This window comes from Ceratotherium simum, chromosome 22 (genome assembly GCF_057802395.1).
Source record: "Ceratotherium simum simum isolate JZ-2026a chromosome 22, ASM5780239v1, whole genome shotgun sequence".
NCBI classification, from domain to species: domain Eukaryota; kingdom Metazoa; phylum Chordata; class Mammalia; order Perissodactyla; family Rhinocerotidae; genus Ceratotherium; species Ceratotherium simum.
In genome coordinates, this window is record NC_141921.1 from 4,759,084 (window position 1) to 4,777,270 (window position 18,187).

Below are 18,187 nucleotides of genomic sequence, written 5' to 3' on the forward strand. Positions count from 1 at the left end.
AGATCTAATCTGTCCTAGTCACCAATCCTTGTCTGACCATCGTGACTCCCTGGAGCAGGGCAGAAAGAGAAAAGGACAATCCAGCTACCTCCTTTTACACAGGGGGAGAGCCAGGCCCAGAGAGGGGAAGACACTGGCTCCTGGTCTCCAGGAAAGCGAGGTCAAGCTGGGTCTAGATCCTTGGTCTCCCAACCCCCTGGGGGGGGGCAGACAGGCATGGGGTAGGGGCTCAGTCCAACATCCTCTACTGCCTCTTCATGTGCTCATAGGTCATTTAGGTGGTGGCAGGATTTTCTGCTTGACCTGTTAAGATCCTGGGAGGGTGAGGGAAGAGGAGGAGGGCAGGGAGGAAGGAGGGGCTTCGGGAGCTGTCTCCACACTGGGACATTCCTGGCCTGCTGGAGCGGGCCTGCCCTGGGGGAGAATTGGGTGCTGGCTGGAGGCTCCTGCCTCCCACCCGATCCCAGCCGCAGGAGCCCCAGGGAACTCCGGCTGTGAGGAGTTGGGGGGCATTCCTCTGAGAAGGTCATCATGGCCTGCAAGAAGGGGTGCTCCGACAGTCAGACCAAATGGGCCCTTGCTGGCAGTGCCAGTGTGGCTCTGGTGTTCGCCATTGGGATGGTCCTGGGCTTCACACTGCAGCAGCGCATCCAGCCAGGTAGGGACCTCCCTGTCATGCCATCTGCTTGGCTTCCCCCATCGCTCACTCCTTGTGCCCACCAAGGCTCTGTCCCCATCGACAGCTCTGATGGCTTCCTCTCCCATCCCGCATCCCCACCCAGACTCATCCCCCATCCACCACTCCCTTTGCCTCTCCCATCACCAACCCCACCAAGACTCATCCCCAGCAGAAGGTCCCATTAACTTTCTTTCCATTCCTCCTTCACCAGGCTTTAGCTGCCTAAAGACCACCAAGTCTGTCTTCGGCCCAGACCTCTTTCTGGCCCCCCAGATAGACATTCCTTCTTGGGGGTCACGTAGGCATCTCAAACTCAGCAGACTGAGCTGAACTCATCCTCTCCCCCTACCCTTGCTCGTCCCTGTGCCTCTCACTCACACGGGGGTCTGAGAGCAGCCTCCACTCCTCCTTCTGCCTCCTGCCTGCATCCTCAGTCCCTGCACCCTGAGGGTTCTGCCTTCCGACCCTCTACCCTCCATCCCCGCCCGCCTTGCCCTCTCAGGCCTCCAGTCTCCTCCTGGACCCCTGCAACAGACTTCCCGCTCCCACACAGTCTCTGTCTCCAGCCTGCTCTCACCAGCCCATGCTCGCTCTGCAGCCAGAGAGATCTTTCTAAACAAACACGACTCGCTGCCCTCCGCACACGTCCAACTCCTTTGCTGGCGTTCAAGGCCATTTTCAACCTGATCACAGCCCTCTTTTCCAGTCTTGCCCTGTTCCGTGTCTCTGCATTCCATCTGTACCAGGCCAATGGCCATTCCTTTAGGCAACCACTCTGTCCCCTATGGCCAACCTTTGCTTATACTGCTTTCTCTGCCTGGAGTAACCCAGTCCCCCTTTTCTGTCAAATTCTCACCATCCGTCAAGGCCCCTCTTAAATGATCCCTTCTCTGTAAACCTCCTGATGGCCCCAGGCTGGTTTGGGGCCTCCTTGCACCCAGGAGCCCACGTATTTCCCTGTCTCGCAGTACTGATGACTCTGGGGTCCCGCTGGCTCTCTGCCAGATGGCGAGCCGGACACACCTGGGAGCCCAAGGAGGGTTGTGGGATGAACGGATGGGAGCCCTGGGCTGGGGCGAGAACTGAGGCTAACAGCCCCCTCGGCCTTCATTCCAGGCTGTGAGCAGGGTTCGGCCTGCCACCCCGACGCCGACATGCTAGACTACCTGCTGAGCCAGGGCCAGATCAACCAACGGGATGGCCTGCTGGTCACCTGGTACCACGCTGCCAACAGCCAGGAGGAGATGGGGGCTGCCCTGAGCAGTAAGTCCAGCTGCGAGGACTGGCACAGGCCAGGGCGGGGGTGGAGGAGATGGAAGGCGAGCAGAGGGGGGATAAGACAACACTACCTATGAGGTGGCCTCACAGTGGCTATTGACACATGCTTGTCATATTCCACACGAGGTAGGGGGCCCAGAGAGGTTAAGTGACGGGCTCAGGTTGTGCAGCTGATGAGCCCTGAGCCTAGGATTGGAACCAGATGTCTGATTCCAAAGTCATCACGTACTGCCCTCCCTCTCACGACGGGTCAGGTGACAGCTGCCCCTGCTAAGGAGGCCTTGGCCCTCAAAGCGTAAGGAGGCCAGAAAATGCGAGTTTCAGGCCCAGTGCTACCAAAAATGAGCTGTGAAAACCTGAGCAAATTGTGTAACTCCTCTGAGTCCCCAGTTCAGAATGATTATGGCAACAGTCAGCGACTGCTCACCGTGGGGGCATGCACACATTCCAGGTGGGTTTTCCTGGGACTACAAGCAACCTGCTTCATGGGTACCACGTGACAAAAGAAAAACAGAGGTCAGAAAAGTTGGGTGATGTACCCAAGGTCACACTATCTGAAAGTGGCTAAGCCAACACAGGAACCCAGAGTGGTCAGCCCCACGTGCTAAACCACAGCATTGTGCCCGACCCCGTTCAACAGAGACAACAGTCTCTCCTTCAGGACCGCAGGGAAGCTCCGTAGATTGTGTTCATGAACACCATGGGAAACACTAAGGCAGTAACTGTACAAGGTGAAAGCCAGCGCCGGTGGTCTAGTGGTGAAGAGCTGGCGCTCTCACTGCAGCAGCCCTGGTTCGCTTCCCAGTCAGAGCGCCACACCGCCCATCTGTGGTTGTCACACTATGACGACTGCGTGCTGCTGTGATGCTGAAAGCTATGCCAGCAGGATTTCAAATGCCAGCAGGGTCCCCATGGTGGACAGGTCTCAGCAGAGCTTCCAGACTAGATAGACCAGGAAGAAGGACCTGGCCACCCACTTCCAAAAAAGTTGGCCACGAAAACCCTGTGAGTAGCAGCGGAGCATTGTCTGATATAGCACCAGGTGAGAGGATGGCGCAAAAAGACCAGGCCGGGTTCGGCTCTACTGTACACGGGTGCTAGGAGTCGGAATCGACTCAACGGCACTAATGACAAAAATACAAGATGAAAAGAACGGCCCTCAAATTTGAGCATGCTTCAGCAGACACAGATTGCTGGCCCCACCCCCAGAGTTTCTGATCCAGTGGTTCTGGGGCCTGAAAATTTGCATTTCTAATAAGTTCCTAGGTGATGTTGATGCTCCTGGTCCTCGGGCCACACTTGGAGAACCACCGCTCAGCCAAAATCCTTCAATTTTAGATGAGGAAAGTGGGAGAGGGTCTATCTACCTAGCCGCCAGGCCTCTGGCTCTTATTCCTGCAGAGTCGCTACACCAGAGGGCCTGGGATGAGTGCCTGGGAAAGGTTTACTGAAAGACAGAATAAACGAGTTCTTAGGGAGGACTTCCTGGAAGAGGCAGGCTTGGTGGTCAGCTGAGGAGAGGCCATCACAGGTTGGGTGGAGCCAGTTCGCTGCTGCTTCCAGGATGTCCTCCGAACGGGACGCTAACGGCCAGATCTTGGTGATAAGGAGGACGGAGAACCCTCCCCCTGAAGAGGGGACCAAGCCAGAGAGGGAGGGCTGTTATCTGGAGACGAGACCTGAGGGAAGGCAAAGAGGACCCACTGCCCCAGGCTCGTCCCAGGTCAGCCCTGGGGCAGCAGACAAGGGATCCGGCCCCACCACGCCAGGACCTTGGCCGAGAAGCAAGGCAAGAGCCCCAACCAGGCGGTGCCCAGCAGACGGAGCCTGGAGAGGCCCCCCCTAGCACAGCTTCAGGGGTCCAGAGAGACCCCCAGGCCCAGCTTCCTCCCTGAGGGCCCCACCAGGTCCCTGGGCAGGTCTCTGGGAGGAGGGTGGCGCCACACCTGGGGTGGGGACCCTGAGGGGGAGCCAGTGGTGGGTTAGGCTGGGAAGTCATCTTGGACAGGCCTGGATGTCCATGGAGAGGACAGGCCAGAGCGAAGCCCTGGGAGGCAGACAGAACTGGGCTCAAGTTTCACCTTGGCCATTTACCAGAGGAGGGATTGGGACACGCGACTCCACCTGTCTGCAGCTCAGGTGTCCCCTCTGTAAAACCTTGGTTGGTAGGATGACCGCATCGTTTATCATCCAAACCAGGGCACTTTTGACTACTAAAGAGATCACTATTAATAATTATGCTGAGGGGGCTGGCCCCGTGGCATAGCGGTTAATTGTCCGCGCTCCGCTGCTGGCGGCCCAGGTTTGCTTCCCCGGTGCGCACCGATGCACTGCTTGTCAGGCCATGCTGTGGTGGTATCCCATATAAAGTAGAGGAAGATAGGCACAGATGTTAGCCCAGGGCCAGTCATCCTCAGCAAAAAGAGGAGGATTGGAGTGGATGTTAGCTCAGGGCTGATCTTCCTCACACACACACACAAAATATATATATATATATATAAATAATAATAATAATAATTATGTTGAGACAACAGAAATACACCAAACTATCCCAAGCAAATGGGGCCATATGGTCATCCTAGTTAAGTGAGCTACTCCATGTAAATAATAATTAACAGTGAATGACTAGCCTGGGATATTTTATTATTTAATTCTAGTAAATGAGGAAAAGGAGGCACAGAGAGGTCAAGTAACCTGCCCAAGGTCACACAGCTTGCAAGTCTTAGGGCTGGGACTAGATGCTAGCAGTCTGGCTTCAGGGTCTGCACACTCAGCTACGGTGCTCTCTAGCCTGGATAAGATGTGTGGAGTTCCTGGCATGTGGGGGGTGGGGGGAGGGAGGTCTGGTAACTTCCTGTCTGCTCCCTCTGGAGAGCAGCACTCCCTCCCAGCCGACTGCACCCCTGAGGACCAGGGACCCTGCTGTGGCCACAGGAACCTGATCCTTCTCTCATCCTGTTCATTCTTCACACCCCCATCCAAGAAAGTCAGACCCCAGATTCAGCATCTGGAAGTCAAGCAACAGATTTAATGACAAGGGAGAAGATTTTTCCAGGAAGAAGCTGGATCCAGGTGGCACGTTAGGTCCAGAATGCACTTTCCATCAGTCTTTGTCCAATTCACCGAGCGTTTGCTGGGCCCCGCTCTGGGACAAGCTCAGGAGGAGAATTTAGAAATGAGTAAGACGTGACCCTCTCCTCAAGGGGCTCATGGTGTCTCAAGGGAGGCAGCTAGTGCGAATCAAGTGAGGCAGCAGCAGCAGAGGGTCACAGGGACTCAGAGACCTGGGTTCCAGCCCTGGCTCCCTCCCGATGCGCCCCTACCTCGCCCAGACTGAACTGGCCCCTGTTAGATGGGGAAGGAGACCCCTCAGCATCCATTCTCTTGAGCTACCCTCTTCTTTTCCCAGCTGCCCCCACCGGCCTGGCTTCTCGGGCCTCACTGGGGCCCAAACCCTTTGGACCCCTCTCTCTGCATTCCCACGTAACCAAAAGTTAAGATAAGAAAGGACTGTGTTCAAGCCATAAAAATAAAGGCCACCACATCCTGGCTTACCAGGCGCTTTTATGTCCATGTCCTGCAGACACTGCCCGGGAAGCTCCTCCCCATCCTGCCCTTGAGGAGACCAGAGTCCCACGCTCTGGGCAGGATGCGTAACACGGGTGTGAAATGGGACGACGCACGTGCCTGGCTCCGTGCTGGGGGCAGTGCAGCAGGCACTCAGCGTCCTGCCCCTCCCTGGAATCCAGACACCTAGATTTTAGAGAAATCTGCGAAAATTCTCTGCGACTTTGGGCAAGTTCTTTGACCTTTTTGGACCTGGGCTGGTTGATCTGGACTTTTCTATCACTCATTGATTCTGTCGTTCATCATTCAACAACCATGCCTGAGGCTCCTCTCTCAGGCCTGGTGCTGTCTAGGCACCGGAAATCAAGCAACCGTCAGGGCAGCCCCAGAGCCTGCTCCCTGGCGCCCACACTCAGGAAAGCCGAGTGCACCTTACACGGGGGCTGAGCTGCAAAGGAGAAGCACAGAGGCAGGCAACCTCCCTTAGACCGGGCGTGGGGTGCAGGGATGGCCTCCTTGAGGGTGTGATATACATATATATTTAATTATTTTATTGAGGTCACATTGGTTTATAACAGTGTGTAAATTTCAGGTGTACATTATTATATATCAGCTTCTGTATAGACTACACTGTGTTCACCTCCAAAAGTCTAGTTTCCATCCTTCACCACACACACGTGCCCCTTTACCCCTTATGCCCTCCCCCGCCCCCTTCCCCTCTGGTAACCACCAGTCTGTTCCCCTTATCTTTCGTTTGCTTGTTTATCTGAGGAAGTGATACTTTAAGCCAACACCAATAGATGAGCAGGAGGTGGTCCAGTAAAGCTGGAGAGGGAAGAGTGTTGCCAGGGTAACAGAGATGGGAAGACAAGACAAATTTGAGCCTCGATACTCCAAGTGTGGTCCAGGGACCAGAAGCAGAGGCGACACCTGGGAGCTTGTTAGAAACGCGGAGTCTCACGTCCCGCCCGGCCTGGCTGGCCCCTCTTGTTTTTGCTTTTTAACAGAAGTGGCATGATCAGGTAGGTGTTTAGAACACTCACTCAGTGGCTGTGTAGAGAATGGACTTCGAGGAGAGAGGGGCGGGAGGTGAGAGGACAGTCAGGAGGCTGTGAGGGTAAACGGGGAGAAAAGGCCCCCTTCTCAGAGCTGAAAGCGACCCCCCCGCCCACCACGACACTCCCCAGACAGAGCGCTTCTGGTAGGGTCTCCCAGCATTGGCTTCCCAAGGCCTTCCTCCCTTCTAGACTGACCCTCAAGGGCAGGGATGACATGACGGCCACCTGACCGGGTTAACTGCATGAATTTAAAAGATAAAAATAACAATGCTCAGCGCTGTCAGGGTGCAGAGAGATGGGCAAGCTTATGCACTTCTGGCAGGAGCATGAATCAGAACAATTTTTCTGGACAGTAATTTGATAATATGGGCTTTAAAAATGACTCTGCATTGTTCTGACTCCAATTCCACACGTCAGGATCAGAAATAATCAGAAAGTCGGAATAAAAAAATGCATCATTATTCATTAGTAGCAAAAAATTAGAAACTACTGAACTGTCTCAGGACTAGGGAGTGGGTAACCGGATCACGGGGAACCTCAGCTGGGGCTTCGGCAGCTTGTTTTTTTAACGAGATGTAGAAAAGATTGTGAAAATGTGTCATAACATCGAAAGAAAAAGATTACAAATTATAAATGCAGTGTGGTCTCAACTGTGTAAAAACTATACACAGACAAAAACAGAAGAAAATACATCAAAAAGTGAACTATGATGGAAATGTGGATGACTATTTCCCTTCTTCCTGCTTTTCTGTATTTTCCAAATGTTCTATTAAAAACATGTAGGGGGTAAAAAAAAAAAACCACGTAGGGGCCGGCCCAGTGGCGTAGCGGTTAAGGGCGCGCACTCCGCTTCCTGGGCCCGGGGTTCACAGGTTCGGATCCCAGGCGCGCACCAATGCACTGCTTGTCAAGCCATGCTGTGGCGGCGTCCCATATAAAGTGGAGGAAGATGGGCACGGATGTTAGCCCAGGGCCAGTCTTCCTCAGCAAAAAGAGGAGGATTGGCAACAGATGTTAGCTCAGGGCTGATCTTCCTCACACACACAAAGAAAAAAGGTAATACTTTGCCGGTAAGAAAAACAGTTTTTTAGAGAAAGGAACTGATCTTGTTCTGCCCTTTGCATAGGCAACGCCATGGTCCTGGAGGCGGATGTCACCGTGGAAGGGCTCAATACAGCCAACGAGACAGGGGTCCCCGTCATGGCGCACCCCCCAGTCATCCACAGCGACAACACCCTGCAGCAGTGGCTGGAGGCCGTGCTGGCCTCTTCCCAGAAGGGTGAGGACCTCCCTCTTCCCAGCTCCCCAGCCCTCTGGTCCTCACTGGCAGGCGAGTCCAGCCCCACCACGAGTTGCTCAGGGCCTTGGCCTTCCAGCCCACCGTCCCTCAGGGAAGCCCAGGTGAGACGGGGGATGCGGAAGTGCAGGGAAACCGCAGAGTGCCCGAATCCACAGACTGGATACAGCACATTCAAAGCCAAACTCCACCCTTCCCCTCCCACATCCCTTTGCCAGTTAGTCAGAATCTAGGCATCACCTTGATGCCCCCCTCTCCCTCATCCCCCACATCCACTCAGTTGCTGCATCTGCCAATTCTCACCCCTAATCCACCCCCCGATCCAGTTCCAGCCACATCGTCTCTCTCCTGGACCTCCTTCCTCACTGGCTTCCTGCCTCCAAACTCAGCCCAACCTGAGCGAGCTCTCCAACATGGCAATTGTCGTGTCACTTCCCTGCTTTAACTCTCCATGGCTCCCCACTGTCCTCAGGACCGAGCGTGATCTCCTTGGCCTGGCTTCCAACAGCCCTCTCTAACTCGCCAGCCTTGTCTCCTGCCCTGCCCTTCACCCCAGCCCTTCACAAACCTCAATAGGCTGGGCCTCTGTTCAGGCTGTGTCCTCCCTCTCCCCAAATGGCCCTCCTCTGCTCAAACGCCCCTTCCCCAAGGCCCAGTGACCTCCCTACAGGCTCGGGTGGCCTAGGACATCTGAGCCCGCGGTGTCTGAGAATCACAGTCCCTTTCACCAGATGCTTGACAACCCCTGCACCACCCCAAGTCCCAAGGTCTTAACTGGCCTCTGCTTGCTCTCCTCGGGGCGGGGCTGGGCCGGGAGCTGACACTTGCAGGGGGAGGTCCTTTCTCTGGTGTTAGCTCTGCCTGTTTGAAAGGGCTTCTTCACACCCAGCAGGAACCTGGTCCCTGTCTTCACCTCCCCCCACACACACCATACCCACTCTCTCTGCCCCAGGAAGCCACGTCTTCCAGTTCCTTCTTCCTTTGAGCAGGAGGGGCCAGCTTCCCAAGCCCCCCGCCCCTTCCCCACAGGCATCAAACTGGACTTCAAGAGCCTCAAGGCCGTGGGCCCCTCCCTGAACCTGCTGCGGCGGCTGACAGAGGCCGGGCGAGTCCGGAGGCCTGTGTGGATCAACGCTGACATCCTGAGGGGCCCCAACGTGCCCAACTCAGTCGAGGTCAATGCCACACGGTGAGCGTTCACCTCTCTGCCCCAGCTGTGTCCGGCCCTCTTTCAATATCTGGCACAGGAAGTGCTCAGGGGACCTTTGTTGAGTTTGCTTCAAGCCACACCATGTAGTCTCACCTCTGAGCCTTTGCACATGCTGTTCCCTCTGCCTCAAGCACCTTTCCCCCATTTCCTGATGAACTTTTGCCTTGTCATTACCTCCTCCAGAAACTTCCCTGACATCCCAGGCTGCTGAGGGACTTCCTCTGGGGCCCTCAGCACCCACACCTCCTTCTAACACAGCCCTGATTTCACTGGGCTGTCATTGTCGGATTACAGGTCTGTCACCCCTACTACACTGGGGACTCCTGGAGGGCAGACAGGCCCAGTCCTCTCTGTATCCCCAGTGACCAGGGCAGGGCTTGGTCTGCTAGAAAAGTCTAAAGCACTGACCCCTTCCCCAGCCTCCCTGAAATCCCAGCACTGCCACTAAGAGCCCTCGCAGACACAGCTGCATGGTGCTCAGCAGTTTACAAAGGACCCCGTGAAGGAGAGAACATATCCGCCCAGGCCCTTACACAGCAACACCAGGGTAGAAGCACCCGCCCCCATTCTGCAGATGAGAAAACTGACAATAACTGGGGCTCAGTCTGCTGAATGTTTATTGTGAGTCCCAGGCATTGTCGTACGTACTTCAGTTGTAAGATACCATTTAACTCTTACAATGAGAATGAGGTGGGTACTATTATCTTCATTTTTTGAATACAGAAACGATCTCATCAAAGTTAAATGACCTGCCTAAGTCTAATAATCGGCAGAGCAAAGATTCCAAGACAGGTCTTTCTGATTCTAGGCCCCATAATCTTTACCATCCATCTCTCCAGCCAGCCAGCCAGCCAGCCAACAATCCAGCCAGCAATATTTATCATGATTCTCAAACCGAGGTGCATCTGGAAAGCAGCAGTTTGAAAAATGTAGTCAGTGGCCCAAGATAAATATGGTTTGTCTTCTTGGACTGCTGATTTTACTCAATAGTTTGGGTAGGAGGAGAGGGTAGCATTATTTGCCTATTAAAATTTGCATGAAATTTAAAAATAAAACCTGAAGCTTCAGAGACTCTCACAGCTGGCAGAGCGCAAGTCTCCACACCCGGAGCTCAGGGCTGTGTCTTCTCTGCCTATGTGGGGATGTTTAAGAAGCCCGGTCCTGCCTGAAGGGATGCTGTCTTTGAGAATCAAAGAGGTTGAGTGAGCTACCCAGGTCACACAGCCAGGACCTGAACCCAGACCTCCGTGACTCCAAGTCCATGTGCTACCTGTGGGGCCTTGAACAAGACACTTCCGCTCTTTAGGACTCTGCTTCTGCCCTTATATCACAGTCAACAGGCCTGCATGTCCTGGCACTGTGATGGGAACACAGGAGACAAGGAAGGGCCAGCAGGGCTCTAAAAGACCAGCGTCTCTGATTCTCTGCAGGTTCCTGGCCTTGGTCCAGGAGATGTATCCTGAGGCCACCCTGTCTCCGGGCTGGACCACCCTCTACGTGCCCCTGTTCCCGAACGGGACATACACCCGAGCCATGGTGGAGGAGATGCAGGGGCTGGTGGGAGCGCTGCCACAGAGGGTGACCTTCCCCGTGCGGGCTGTCATGGTGCGGGCTGCCTGGCCCCACTTCAGCTGGCTGCTCGGCCAATCTGAGAGGTGAAAACTCCCAGGCCCCTGCCACAGATCCCGCTCCCTCCAAACCTGTCCCCCGGCACTGATGCCCCTGGGAAGATCTCAGATGGTCATGGCTGGAAGGGGCTTAAAGATCACCAGGTCCAACCCCCTCTAGTGCTCACATCGTCTACAATGTCCCTGCTTTCTGCTGGTATACCTCTGGTGACCAGCTTTCTGCTGGTATACCTCTGGCAGCACTTGGTGGACACGAGTAGAGCTGGTGGGGACGGGCATGAGAAGGGGAAAATTCTGGGTGCAACAGGAGGGTGGCTCACTACCACCTGAGGCAGCCCGTCCATTGGTGGATAACTCTCTGCCCATTGGCAAGTGTTTATCCTGAGACACAATTTGCCTCCCGATGGCTACCTCCTATGGGAGCCAGCTGTGCCCCCGGGGCTGCAGAGATTGCACCTGCAGCCTCTGCCCAGGATAGCTCTGCAGGGATTGAGAAACCCCCATCCCCACCCTGCAGTCTGCTCCCAGCTGCCCAGCACCACCTCCCTCAGCCTCTCCCCACAGGAGTCCAGAGGCTGCCCCCTTCCCCTCTCCACACCTGACCTCTACCCCCATCCCCTATGCCCGTCCCTTCTGTCCTTGTCGCTTTCCTAAGACAGGATCTTGAATTAGACAAGCCAAGTGAGGAGGCGGGAGGCCATCCCCTCCCTCCTTCTCAGCCTCTGCTTTCTGTCATCCTTCCTGAAGCCCCTGCGGCTTCCTCCGCCTCCGGGAAGGGGGTAGTGCTCAGGGTAAGGGGCTGGTGGGAAGCCAGACGCTCCGCTCTGCCCATCCAGGGTCCAGTTCTGAGCACGGGAGTGGGGCTGAGGGCGTTGCTGGGCCCAGGCAGGCGCTGAGTCGGCTCTTTGGGCCCCAGGTACAGCCTGACACTGTGGCAGGGTGCCTCGGACCCTGTGTCAGTGGACGATCTCCTCTACGTCAGGGACAACAGCGCCACCCACCAAGTCTACTATGACCTCTTGGAGCCTGTCCTGTCGCAGTTCAAGCAGCTCGCTGGTAGGGAGGGGCCTGGGGAGGGCGGTGGGGCTGGATTCCGCACAGGGCAGCACTTGGTGGACACGAGTAGAGCTGGTGGGGACGGGCATGAGAAGGGGAAAATCCTGGGTGCAACAGGAGGGCGGTATCACTTTAAGCACCTATTGTGTGCCAGACCCTGGTACGGTATGCTACAAAGCTTCATACATCCACGAAGCAAGGATCCATTTTATATAGGGAATATATATATCTAGGGAATATATTTATATAGGGAATATATTCAGATAGGGAAACTGAGGTTCAGAACAGTTAAGTAATTTATACAAAGTCATTCAGCTCATACGTGGCACAGCTCACATTAGAACCCAGCCAATTCCAAACCCCACACGTCCCCTCGCCGCACAGTTCCTCTGCGGCTTTCTCTAAGGTTTCAGAGGGGCCCCTCCACTGTACCCACTATTCAATGATCCAGACGCTACCTGTTTCCTCGCCCAAACCCCTCGTTCCCTTGACAACAAACCTAGGAGAGCCTGCAGATAAGCCACCTCAAAGGGGAGCCATCAGACTCAACGTTCCTGCAGGGAGCCATCTAGGCAAGGGGGAGGGACACCAGCTGGACCCGGCTCCATCAGGTTCCAGTCCCAGCTACCCTGCTTATTGGCTGTAGGACCTGGGGCAAGTCACTTCTTGTCACCTACGACACAGGAATGACAGCGGCCTGGCAGGTTGCTGTGTGGCTTAGAGAGAACGAGTGAGGAGCAGTGCGCACAGAGGGCGCTCCGTGAACGGCAGCCGCTTCACCTTAGCAATCTGGGGCCCACAGTGAATGCCACACGGAAGCGAATCTCCTACACGGGGGGCAGCCTGGTCCCTCTTCTCCAGCTCCCCGGGAGTGACGGTCTGAGCGTGGAGTTGCTGGCTCCTGACATCCAGGGCAACGGAAGAACAGCAACTGTTCGACTCCCAGGTAAGGCCTGCCTGCAGCCCCTGCGCTCCGAGCTAAACTGTGGGATTTCCTTTGCTCGGAGCAGGTACCTGAGGTCTCCGTTACCATGGCAACACGCAGGCTCTGAGGAAGGGGAGTACAGAGGTGTCAAGAGCATGGGGCTCCTGCCCTTCAGCCCTCAGCCACATGGCGCTGCAGGAGAGGGGGGCACAGGCCCCAGGGCTGAGCCACAGGCAGATGCCAAGGGCTGAGCTCGCAGCTTATGTGACTCTGATGAAGCCCAGGCATGTGTTTACAGCAGCCCTTCCACCTGGAGCCCAGACCGGTGGACAGAGCCCAGACAGACCACGCACCAGCTCCTGCTCCGTGGCTGCTCCATTACCATTCCACCACCCCTTTAACAAGGGCCTCTGACACCCCCATGATCACCCGACCCCCAGACACTGTTGCCTCCGCTGCCTCTTCCAGACAGAGAAGGCACGATCCTACTGACCGTTGGCCTCCAGGGGCCTGCGACTGGGGACCCCGTGCCCATCGTGCGTGTCCCAGGTGGCCCTGCCCTGCCGCTGGAGTCCTGCCTGCTGCAGCTCGCCACGCGCCCTGGACGCTGGGGTGTCCACTTGCACGTAGCAGAGCCCACAGCCCTCAGGCCGTCCCTGGCCATGCTGGCCCACCTCTCCACCCTTGGCCAGCTGCCTCGGCCTGTGTGGGTTGGAGCCACAATCTCCCATGGGAGTTTCGCGGTCCCTGGCCACATGGCCGGCAGGGAGTTGCTTACAGCTGTGGCCGAGGTCTTCCCCCACGTGACAGTGGCACCAGGCTGGCCTAAGGAGGTGCTGGGCAGTGGCTACGGAGAACAGCTGCTCACAGATATGCTGGAGCTGTGCCAGGGCCTCTGGCAACCTGTGTCCTTCCAGCTGCAGGCTGGGGCGCTGGGCCAGAGCAGGGCTGGAGCTGTGGCCAGGCTGCTGGCAGCCTCCCCCCGGGCCACCATCACGGTAGCGCACAGCCCTGCAGGGGGCAACTATGCATCTGTGCGGGCAGTGCTGCTGGCAGCCAGGGCCGTGGACAGGACCCGCGTCTACTACAGGCTGCCCCAGAGCTACCGCGAAGACTTGCTGGCGGATGTTGGCAGAAACTGACCACCCCGTAGTGCTGGGTTGGCGGCCCCCCAGGTCAAGGCTTCCCAAGGCAGGAGGGAATAAAGGCCTCTGCCTTTCTCAGTGCACTGCACGTGTGTCCTTGGGGGCAGGACGGAGCGGGAGTGGGAGTGAGGCGGCCACTGAGGATGCCTAGAGGGTCTGGAGGCTAGGGGCCAGGTCGTTCCGGTTGTCCAAGAGGAACTGCTCACAAGCCTTGAAGGTGGTGTAGAACTCCGAGGAGAGGCCGGCCACGTTGGTGGTCACGTAGTTGAGAAAGCCCGGGGTGGCCTGGTTGTAGTAGGACACCTGTAGCACAGGAGGCCACACTCAGGAGGCTGGGCCGGGGCAAGGGTAAGAGCTGAGGGGGCGCGAGGCGGGCGGGGAGCAGGCCTCACCCGCCTGCTGGGAGGGCAGCAAACGGGAGCCAGCACCTGGGGCCTAGAGCACTGCATGTCTGGCAGGCGGGACCTCCTCCAGCAGGTTCCCTGAGCTCTCCTCTGGTGCCGACAACCCTGGCTTCCCTATGTCACCACACACTGTACTGTCATCGTGTGTCTCCCCTGCCAGCCGGGAGGCCCTGGAGGACAGGGACTGGGTCTCCAGGGCCTGCACGGAATCCCGTGTAAATGACGGGGTTCTATAGCCATAGAAACAAGTTAGAAATAAGCCCAGGGATCGTCCTGAGAAGCTCGTCAGTTTGCGTATTAAGTTAGTGAACAGCCTCCGAGTCCCTGCCTGGGGGCATCTCAGGGCCCTGAGAACAGCTGTGAGCCAAGGAGGGGGAGCTGCCGTCCCCCCACCATCGCTCGCTCTCAGCCTCTTCCCCACGTTTTCAGTGAACACTGACTGCCCTGCTGAGTTTTATGGGCCCTGGGAGCCGTATAAGCCTTCCTAGACAAGAAGTGCGTATACATAAATAAATAATGAGACAAATTTTAGATCAGAACCAGGCCTTCTGCCCTCAGCGTCCAGAGCTTCTTCCAAGACTACAGTGGCCTCGGACCTATCTTTGCACAGATTAGATCTTAAGGAAGGCTCACTTTCAGCCCCTGACACTTGTAGGCTCCCCCAAGCTGGAAGAGGGAGCCTGCTGGTGGGGGGCCCAGGTCTGGAAGTGTCTCAGCTGGACAGCTCTGGACACATGTGTGGCTTTCGGGGGGATCCAGGTGGAGGAGGGGGAGGAGATGCCAGGCCTCACCTTGGTCAACTGGTCCCCCTCTCGCCAGAAGCAGAAGCCTGAGCAGATGGTCTCCCCACGTCTGTACTCCGGAGTCTCGCGGTGCGTGGGCAGCGTAACTGACCTCAGAGCAATGACATAGGGGTCCCTGGAGCAGGGAGGGGGCACAGAAGGAAAAAGTGAGGGCCTGTTCTACCCGTCCCAGGCTCCGGAGCCCCCTGGCCCTGACACCCTCACCAGAGTCTAAGACACATAAACTCTTAAAGAACCAACACCTGGCTCCCGGCCAGGCTGGAGAGAGGAGGCGCCTGTGGGTTAGCAGCGCTGAATTAGCCAGGAGCCAGCGTGACTTCATGCGGATTTTCTGGAAAAGCCCCTCCATTGCAGACGCTCAGGGAGGAGCGGCATGCTTTGGGATGTTCATGCTTCATCCTTCTGTGCCTGTCTCTGAGGGAAATGATGCCGTCTGTCCTGGCATCCTCATGTGGCACAGCTGGCAGGCTCGCCACCCTTCAGTCGACATGGGGCCCTCAGAGGATGGAGGCCAAGGAGGTGGCCACGTGAGCAATGGCCTGTCCACAGCCTGGGGCGAGGCAGCCTTGCCACCTCAGGGGCAGAGACCACCCTGCGTCATAGCACGAGTGACCAGAGGGAGGTATGTCCCCTTGTCCCCCATTTTACCCATGGTAAGACCATAGCAGCCCAGAAAGGCCAAGGGGGCCTCTGCTGCCCTCCACCCATGGCCAACAGGAAGCAGACCCCTGACTCTAGGCTGATGTCCCCTCCCTGGGGAGGGAGATGAGCCCTGCCCGCCCACCCCAGCAGGCAGGCACCTACCCGTCGTCACAAGGCTTCCGCCGAGAGGCCAAGACCACAAAGTCCTGGGGCTTGGTGTCACCGCCGAGGGCGGGGCTGATGATGTGGTAGATAGCATCGTCCTCGTCCACCTGCTGCACCAGCTCCACGCTCCTGCGGGGAGGCCCAGAGCTCAGCGCCCAAGGGAGTCACACCGGCTCCTGTGCGAGAGCCGGTTGGGCCCAGGCCCTCCCACGCTTCAGCCTCCCTGAGCAGACGCTTGGGGGCACTTCACCCCTACACTGCTCCGCAGGGACCCCAGGAGGGCGGGAAGGCCTGGCCAAGATGGACACACACGTGCAGGAGCACACCCAGGCACGTACACAGGCAAATGCACACCACACACACACACCAGGGCACACACAGACACGTACACAAACAAATGCACACACACATGCAGACACAGAAACAGAGAGACATGCACAGACACATGCACACCTGTGGGCATATACACACATAGGCACAGACACACAGAATGACACCCACTGGTGCACACACAGATCCACGTGTGTCTGTCCATGTCTGTGCAAGTGCACACACTCCACACAGATGTGTAACGATTTAGTAGTTGTACTTGACACTTAGTGAGCGCCCACTGAGCGTCTGGCGCTGTTCTAAGTGTTTACGTGTACTGTCTCACTAATCCCACAGCGGCCCCTGCGGGAGCTACTCTTGGTATCCCCATGTCATAGATGAGGGGTGAGACGAGAGCAAATAACCTGCCCACGGCCCCAGAGCTGATAAGGAAGCAGGGCTGGGAGGTGCTCCGGCTGTCAGGTGCCAGAGCTCTGCCCCCTAGGCCCGGGCGGGACACACACACAGGCTTACACCAAAACACAGGCACACACATGCACATCCACACAGAGACATGCATGACCACGTCCAGCCTGCCAGCTTCTCCCCGCTCTCCTGCCCCTCCTCGGGGGCTGCCTCAGGAGCAGGGTGGCTGTGGGCAGGGTCGGGGGAAGCAGCTAGGGACCCACTTTCCCCTCAGGACACTCCCCCAAATCCCATCAAGTATCAAGATCTGATCTGGCCTTCAAGGCCCACACCAGCCCGCCTCCTCCAAGAAGCCTTCCTACCATATGCCCACCCCTCCCCCCAATATCCACCACTAAGTCACCTCTCAGGCTTCTAGAATGGCACTGCCAGCAGGCCTGGGGTCACCTAGACCAGGGCTTTTTAAAGTAACACAGCCCTGGGGCCAGCCCAGTGGCTCAAGCGGTTAAGTGCGCGCGCTCCGCTGCAGCGGCCTGGGGTTCGCCAGTTCGGATTCCGGGCACACACCGACGCACTGCTTGGCAAGCCATGCTGTGGCGGCGTCCCATATAAAGTGGAGGAAGATGGGCACGGATGTTAGCTCAGGGCCTCTTCCTCAGCAAAAAAAGAGGAGAACTGGCAGATGTTAGCACAGGGCTGATCTCCTCACAAAAAAAAATAATAATAAATAAAGTAACACAGCCCTTTTTGCAAAGAAACTTGAGCAGAAAGCCCGTGTAGAAACAGCTACAAGTAGGCCTGCTCTGGTGAAGACAGATGAGGGTAGGGGGAGAAGGCCAATTTGTCAAACGACCCACTCACTGAGTTTCCAAATCACAGACGCTCCTTATGGATATACTCAGGAATATTGGCTCCTCCTCATAAGCCATTGGACAAATGATGGCAGAACCCGCCAAGGTAGTGTGTTGGCATAACAGAAAATAACTTTAAAGAAAGGATTTGAAAAAATACCAGTTTCAACTTTAACATTCCCATATTAAACAATGAAATTTTGGCTACTTTCCTAAGAACATATTTATCTTCCTTGACTAAATTCAAGAAGAAAATATTCACATGAAGAACCAGTAAATTTGGGGAACAAATGGATTTCCAGGAATAACATATTTTTATATTCAGTAACTCAGTACATTACAAATAACAGATTCATGTACAGATCCATAAGAAGAACTGGCAAACTTGGTAAATTCAGCAAACTGGCCATTCCATTAGCTAACCTGAACCTGGGAGGGGACCCACCACCCGTCGGCCTTCTAACCCCCCCAGCAGTCCCCGACTCCCCTTTGGGAACATTGAACCCCACAGAACACAGTCTGGAAATCACTGATCTATCCCTGAGTGCAAATCCATGACCCACACCTCAAGCACCCAGTTTAAGAGGAGGGAAACTGAGGCACAGAAAGGAAGTGACTTGCCCAAGGTCACACAGCTAATTGGGCCAGAAACAGGCCTCCAACTCCAATCCCAGGCCCTTCCCTTCCCCAAGGGCTCAGAACACCCTTGACTCTGACATGGTCCTAACCCATAACTACAGCCCC

The 18,187-nt window shown here is 56.2% G+C and overlaps 2 protein-coding genes across 7 annotated transcripts in view; one reads left to right on the plus strand and one right to left on the minus strand.

Moving 5' to 3' along the window:
* Positions 1 to 504: 504 nt before the first annotated feature.
* Positions 505 to 13,868, plus strand: FAM151A (family with sequence similarity 151 member A). Its single transcript, XM_004438598.3, has 8 exons — positions 505 to 658; positions 1,796 to 1,942; positions 7,709 to 7,861; positions 8,909 to 9,068; positions 10,520 to 10,744; positions 11,634 to 11,773; positions 12,576 to 12,719; positions 13,167 to 13,868. The coding sequence occupies exons 1-8, from the start codon at positions 532 to 534 to the stop codon at positions 13,838 to 13,840; spliced, it is 1,770 nt and encodes a 589-aa protein (XP_004438655.1). The 5' UTR covers positions 505 to 531; the 3' UTR covers positions 13,841 to 13,868.
* ACOT11 (acyl-CoA thioesterase 11) overlaps positions 11,980 to 18,187 on the minus strand; it is a 49,499-nt gene continuing 43,291 nt past the window's right edge. For 5 of the 6 annotated variants that reach the window (XM_087445875.1, XM_087445872.1, XM_087445874.1 and 2 more), the window contains 4 exons: positions 17,454 to 17,576; positions 15,855 to 15,986; positions 15,039 to 15,165; positions 11,980 to 14,146 (listed from right to left, as the gene is read on the minus strand). In XM_087445875.1, the coding sequence (XP_087302001.1) occupies positions 13,991 to 14,146; positions 15,039 to 15,165; positions 15,855 to 15,986; positions 17,454 to 17,576 (538 nt within the window). In that variant the 3' untranslated portion in view covers positions 11,980 to 13,990. The remainder of the gene's footprint in view (positions 14,147 to 15,038; positions 15,166 to 15,854; positions 15,987 to 17,453; positions 17,577 to 18,187) is intronic. The other variant, XM_004438599.3, reaches the window with a different exon arrangement.